The sequence below is a fragment of the Geospiza fortis genome, unplaced genomic scaffold (genome assembly GCF_000277835.1).
Source record: "Geospiza fortis unplaced genomic scaffold, GeoFor_1.0 scaffold112, whole genome shotgun sequence".
NCBI lineage: Eukaryota > Metazoa > Chordata > Aves > Passeriformes > Thraupidae > Geospiza > Geospiza fortis.
This window is the reverse complement of record NW_005054298.1, coordinates 24242530-24249309: the sequence shown is the minus strand read 5'-3', so window position 1 is coordinate 24249309 and position 6780 is coordinate 24242530. Positions and strand designations below refer to the sequence as shown.

The following is a 6780-nucleotide window of genomic DNA, read 5'->3' as shown; positions in this document are numbered from 1 at the left end:
TCGGCCCGGCCCCCGAACCTCGCCGTCCCTCCGTGCTGATCCTCTTTCTCTCTCTCTTTTTTTAAAGTGTGACTGAAACAAAACAAAGCCAAAGGGACGCTGGATCTATCATTGGTTGATTTTCCTCCTCCTTTTTTTTTTTATGACCAAAAACAACCCCCCACCCGAGCAAACAAACACACACAAAAGCAGAAAGAAAGGGTCTTGCTCAGCAGCAGCATGGATGTCTTGGCTAGTTATAGTATATTCCAGGAACTCCAGCTTGTCCACGACACCGGCTACTTCTCAGCTTTGCCATCCTTGGAGGAAAACTGGCAGCAGGTGAATCATTTAAATTACTCCTGTAAATTTCTTAAGCGCAGACAGTCGATGCATTGAGGCTGCATTTCTGACTTTATTTTATTTTTATTCTTTAATTCAGGGTTGGGTTTTTTTGGTGGTTTTTTTTTTTGGGTTTTTTTTTTTTTTTTGCCGCGTGGGTAGACCTTTAAATCTCTGTATTTTTTACCGTGACAAACTGAGCAGTCCATTCAAATCTGTCTGCCTTCAGTCCTTTCTGAGCACACCCGACAGTACCTGAGATCCGGTGGCATTCTTTAGGGTTTTGTTTTTTATGGTGACTACTATTTATTTCATTTTTGAGCTTAGATTTTTTTTATTTTTCTTTGTTTTGTTCTTTTAAACAATCCTAGTCACTTCTAGCCAGTGGTGACAACTGGCAGCTGGTGGAAATGGAATAGATCATTCTTATTTTCAGGTAATTAGTATATGTCAATAAAAATCGTAGCTTAAGTCGGAGGTGGAGGGTGGGCAGGTGTCTGGAAGCACTAGCAGAAGCTTTAAGGCTAAGTTCAGTAACTAGGAATGTGACTTATTTTTCTTTTCTTTTTTTTCCTTTTTTTTCCCTTGGAAGATGAGTAGAAACGCACACTTCTCGCTGTCTTGAAACAATGACGCCTTAGGCTGGTTCCAGTAAACCAGTGTGTTTTGAGGCACTGTAGGGTTAATATGCAGACAGAATAAAGAGAAAGATGGAAATCAATTCTTATGAATGCATTAAAATTATGACAGGCAGCATGGATACAAGTAAGACCAAGGGGAAGAGTAGGTTACAGAGAAAAGCTGTAAAAATACACGATGCACCCAGTTGTTAACTGTAAATAGTTATCAGCTGGGATATTGAGAGAAAAGGAAGGACAGCATTTCTGTTTACGACCAAATGTTGTCAGGTAGTTCTGTTTCTTGATGTGATTTTCTGGCAGAGGCGATACACCAGATGAAATTCTGAAAACTGGTGTCTCTTTAAAAGAAAAAAAACATCTGCTGGTGGGTAGAAATAGTGGAGTGTGGCTGGGATGACATGTGGTGCTATTGCAGCGCACGGACCATGGCACTATCAGTGTGAGAATAATGAGCCACAGGATTTCATCTTGCCAGCCTTCACCTGAGTCTTGGTTACTGTAAGGGTAGCCTGTCAGTTTTGGGATGTTCATTTAATTTTTCCTCAGAAGTCCTCGTCGTGTGTGGGTAGAAACGTGGATGGCAGAGCTGCTGGGGAGTACTCGGGCTGTAGCATTGTCAGCCAGCTGGATGGGGCTGGATTTTCAAAGCTTTTTACCCATAGTAAAATAGTTCTGGCTTCAGCTTTCTATGTGTGCACACAAAGCAGAGCTTCATTGTCAGCTACAGGGTGAACACATTCAGGGTTTATTTTGCAAAATGACCGAACCAACTTTGCTTTATCCTCCAAGGGGGAGGGGATGCTTTTTGTTATTAATATTCAGCACACACATCCATGATGGTCACATCTGCTTTCCTTTTATATTTTTAACATGCTAATTAAGCTGAAGAGGTTAATATAATTTAATTAAAAATATTTCATAGGATCGTTGTTGGATCGGTTGCATATTACAAACAGTCCAAGCCGTCCAAAGCGACATAGTGTGTTGACATAGCCAGCGTGCTTCAGGCAGTGCTGCGAGTGATACTCTGTCTCCTTCTGCCTTCTTTTATGTGTGGAAGAGCTGCAGTTTGTGTTACACAGTAGCGTGTACCTACCCAATCTCACGGTTACCATTGCAGAATTTAAAGTCATGCTCCTGGTTAAACCCCATTGATTCTCCACGTATGTTAAAAAGAGAAGCTGAAAATAATTTGCTGCGTTTTCCCTTATTTCCTCTGAAATCCTGCAACCAGTGCCCAATGTTTCATAATGCATCCTGTATTTATGGTTTGTTCCCCTGTTGCTGCCTGGACTCTCCTTGCAAACAACAGGCAGCAAAACTGATGTGTCAGTGGTGGGAGCAGCTGAAGCTGGCTGTGCAGACACTGTGCTGTTACACAAGCTTGGCAGACCCACTGACACAGAGACCCCAATTTAATTCTTCTGAATCACTTGCAACGTAATCAAGTATTGGGGGTTTACTTATTTTAGGCAAACTGTAGCAACTTTGAGACAAAAAATGTGTGTGTTTCTAAAGTATCCTTTAAAACTAAAGGCTATAGTTGAGACTCCGGGGAAGAGAGCTGACAGGGTAGTGACTGATTCCTGTGGGATGTGTCAGAAGAGAGAAACAGCAGCTTTAATTTTAAGTAAAAACACTTGAACAAGTCCTGCCTCTGCTCCAGTGGTGCTACAGAGGCTCCAGAGCAGTGCTTCTCCCAGCAGCAGAGCAGCGCCTCAGGAGATTACTTCAGTCTCTTAAAAGGGCACGGCTTGAGGGGGAAAATAGATGTGTGGGTTAAGAGCAAGCTTCTTTATCACATTGTAAGCTCCAGTTTTGTGATTAGCAGCTACTAGTGCGTGATGTGCAGAGGTTAGTCAGTGCCAGGTCCTGCTCTGACAAACAGTGCTTACTGTGGTACCATGAAAGATGCACCTGCCCCATTGAAAACCAGAGCATGCCTTGGGGTGAAAGCGTTGACACAGTCCTGTCTTCCTTTTCTCCTGAGCCTGGAAAACAGTCTGCTAGCTGCTGGCTGAGGAGTATGCAGCTGGGCCAGTTGCTCGTATTTCAGATTGTGAAACACCCATTACTCACACAGGCAGGTTGGTAAATGCTTGCACACAGTCAGCTGATCTCCCGTTTTCCCTTCCCACTGCTAGAGGAACGTGAGCAAGTTCGGTATCTGTGCTTTTGACAATTAGTGTTGGAGTTGAATGAGTGCGACCCAGCATTATGTACAAAACAAACAGATTTTGTGTAGGAACAAATTGTCTCCTTTTGTGTAGCTTTCTGTTATAGAAAGCAAAAATGCAAACAAAGAAACCCTTATTCCACCCTGCACATAGTTTGCATTGTGGAAGTAGAAATACCTGAAGTGGAAGCTGGAAATGAACCTGTGATGCGTTTGATGTTTTTTAAAAACACGTTTTGGGAAGGGAGAGCTTGATTTTTAGGCAACAAAAACTGAGCTCCTCTCTGAGCTTTGGGTGTCCTCCTTCAGGCAAAACACTTTTGAGGTGAGGAGGATTTTTCTTGGAGTGGGGATGTCAGAATCTAACAAGTAATCAATAGTACAGTTTCATCAGGAGAGAGAACTTTGTTTAGCTTTTCCAGCAGTGTTGAGCCTCCATGGCACTGAGGAGGGATTAAAGGAAGAGGTGGGCTGTGTGCACTGGGAAATGAGTCGTTTGCTCTAAGTCAGCTGGCTGGTACCTCGTGTTTCTGCCTGGTGCTTCATCCTGACTCTGACTGAACCGTCCTAGTTCTCTCTGTCCCTGTGAGCTGACTCTGCAGTTCAGGACAGGGCGGGGGGAGACTTCGGCACCTGCGTGGCTGCTGCGCTGCTGTAGGAGGACCTCTGGCCACATATGCCATTGCTCTGGGGGGGCTGTCTCATGTGGCATCCCTGAGATTGGAACCAGACTGCTGGGAGAGGCAGCACAAGGCTGAAGGGCACCTCATTACTCTGCAGAGGAAGGAAGTGGGTAGGAGGCTGTTTTTAAGGGAGATAACTCTGAGGAGCATAGCCTGTGCAGCTGCACATGGTCCCACTTTGAGTGCCAGGCTGCAGAGGGGGGGAGAGCAGGGCTGAGAATTTGGAAGGGGTGGACATGGGGCTTCCCTCTGTTCTTCCTGCTGGGCCTCCACAATGTCATTTAGAGGATCATTGAAAGATCAGGGTGCAGAAGGCATCTTTTGTAATCAGATATGCCTCTTCCTAGGGGTGACATTTTAGACATCCCTATTGTCCTTCTCCATAGGCCCCTTGGTGGACTCAGAACTCACTGTGCTATTGTGAAACAGGGGTCTGATCAGGACATTTTGGGGCTGTCTTCATATTCATGGGGAGCATAGGGCAGTGTCTAGCCTGACAGTTCCCATAATGTCAGAATATGGGAGCGCAAACAGCAGGTGGATGCAGAGAGTCATCCTGTGTAGCTGATGCAGCTGTATAAAAGCAGCAGGGCTTAGGTGCCAAGCCCTGGTTTATTCTGGAGGAGATAGCCTTTCCCACGTGTCAGCAGGCAGCACAGGTCTAATTGGCTGGCAGAAGTGGAAATGGCATTATATTGTTTGCTGATAACCATTGCCTGATAACATTTCCTTTTGCCTTGGCTGACCCAGCTGCTCTCAGCTGCAGCAAACAATGATCCTTTCAAGAAAGATGCACATTTCCTGTAAAGCATAGGATTGAGGAAGCCTTTGTTTTTCTGTTGATGCTTTCATATAGCCTTCTTTGCCTGTTTTTAATCAATTCTTCAAGCCTCAGTTTCCCTCTTTCTGAAGTGACTGACCACAGCAATGCTAAGGCCTAATGGTTTTTGTGGTGCTCAGAAGGCTGTGTTTTGACTCATCCTGGAAGAGGGCTTTGAGATCCCTGTGCTGTGTGAGAGCAGAGTATCCCAGGGTGACTAATCTAGTAGAATTCTTATATCTTAATGCTGACTTTTGCTTGGCAGACAGGGTCATTTTCAGGCCTATAGGAAAAATTTCCACTCCTACTGGAAAGGAATAAATCACACTGAAGAACATTCCTGCCTCCCCATCGTCTCCATTGTTCTAGTTTAATGGCATAGTTGGCCACTACATAAACTAAACCATCTCTTTTAATATTGCTATTTCATCTTGGTTCCAGTCACAGTGTAACACATTTCTTAAGTGCTTATAGTACATCATGCCTCTTGGGAATAACTTTCAGAAATGGTTGACTTCCAAGAACAGCCACATGTGTAATGCAGTGTATTTCAGACTCTGAACGCCGCTCCATTTATACCTGCAGTCCCTCTGCTTGCTCCATGTGCTGAAAGCATGCTCCATCACCTTACAGAAAGAGATGGACAAAGAGACGAAAGACAAACTTGAAACTGCTGTCTCTGTTGTTACATGATTTCTTAATTACAGAATCTATTGTTAAAAGTGATTATTTTTTGGCATTCTGAAAGCATAGAATCCTGCAATCCACATTACAGGTCTTAAAATAGCAGATTATGTGAATGACTTATATCAAGTGATTTTGAAATGGGGTAAATACCTTTAAGCAATGCACAACCGTAATGTGGGTACTCAGCTAGAAAATATTTTCTCTTACTTGTTTGGGATGCTTAAATCTACTCTTCCCCAAGCCTGTACATTTCTGCATGTCCTACTGAATAGGCAGTGCATAAATTAGTGTAAGCTTCATGAAAATCATGATATATAGCTAGTCTGCAGCGTGGTACTTCCATGTAGAAATGGCAGAAGGCTTTCAGTTGCAGATAGTAATTTCATACTTAAGCTTTTCAGGGTTGAGGCAAATGGTATCTTCTGGATATCATTGGGGGACTTTTTGAGCCTTTGTCAAATGATTCTTTACTGAGAAACATTCAGTGTGTTGTTTCTCCATTCTGAGTTAGGAAACATTATAGGGAAGCAAGAAAGAAGCTGCTTCTCTTTGATTGTAGCTGCATGTGAATGACCTTGATTGCAGTTGTCTTAATGAAACAAAGGGATTTTGCTCACTGACTGAGCAGTACTACTGTTTAGTACATTAAGCAATGGGTTAGTAGTACACCTTATCTCCTATCAAGTTTGTCACATTTTGCAGAGGGAAGAAAAATTGTAGACTTTTGATCATCATGCTCAAAACCTCACTAAAAGTTACGCCCAGGCATTGGTAATTGATGGTGGTTTTCTTTTTTGATGCTAAACCCGAATTTTTGGAAAGCTAATAAAGGTGTTTTGAAGAGTAGTCCTGAGTTCCTCTTTCTGCTTCCCTGGACTCTCAAGTGCCTCCTGTCCATTCCCTACATTTACAATGTCCCAAGTGTTTCCAAACTCCTGGCAATGCTCAGGAGCTGGGAGTGCCATTTTTGTGGTGTCTTTTAGACTGACGTTGCAGGAATCACTCACCTGAATTACTGAATTTCTTCTCCCCACATGTCCTTTTTGTACTGTGGGTGCTTCTGCCCTGGTCAAAATAAGTGTGGATTCACTCAAACTGCAGAGTTCAGTGGATTCTGTAGCAAGCAAACAAAACAAACCTGCCAGGAAAAGAGCCTCTTCCCAACATTGCCACTGCAAGTTAAAAAATCGTGCCTGGTTCCCAGACACTGAGATGGTCTTTAAAGGCACAGAACTTTTATTTTTTAATTTGATAATCTTTATACTTTCTTTGCATTTGAAGCACTGAAGATTTGTTTTGTTGTCTTCTGTTATTAAAAAACAATCCCAAACAACCTGGGATTTCTGACTCTTGCTTGATTCCAGCAGGATTGAGAAAATGCAAGTAAGTGGCATTTATAGGTGTGTACATCAGAAAAAGGTTTGGTCACCAGGCTGTGTTTACCATTCCTGC

The 6780-nt window shown here is 43.2% G+C and overlaps 1 protein-coding gene across 3 annotated transcripts in view; it reads left to right on the top strand.

Moving 5' to 3' along the window:
• The first annotated feature begins 8 nt into the window (after nucleotides 1-8).
• Nucleotides 9-6780, top strand: part of KLF7 (Kruppel like factor 7) — a 65491-nt gene continuing 58719 nt past the window's right edge. For 2 of the 3 annotated variants that reach the window (XM_031055809.1, XM_005415923.2), the window contains exon 1: nucleotides 16-321. In XM_031055809.1, coding sequence (XP_030911669.1) covers nucleotides 220-321 — 102 coding nt within the window. In that variant the 5' untranslated portion in view covers nucleotides 16-219. Of the gene's footprint in view, nucleotides 322-6780 lie in introns of all 3 variants that reach the window. The other variant, XM_031055807.1, reaches the window with a different exon arrangement.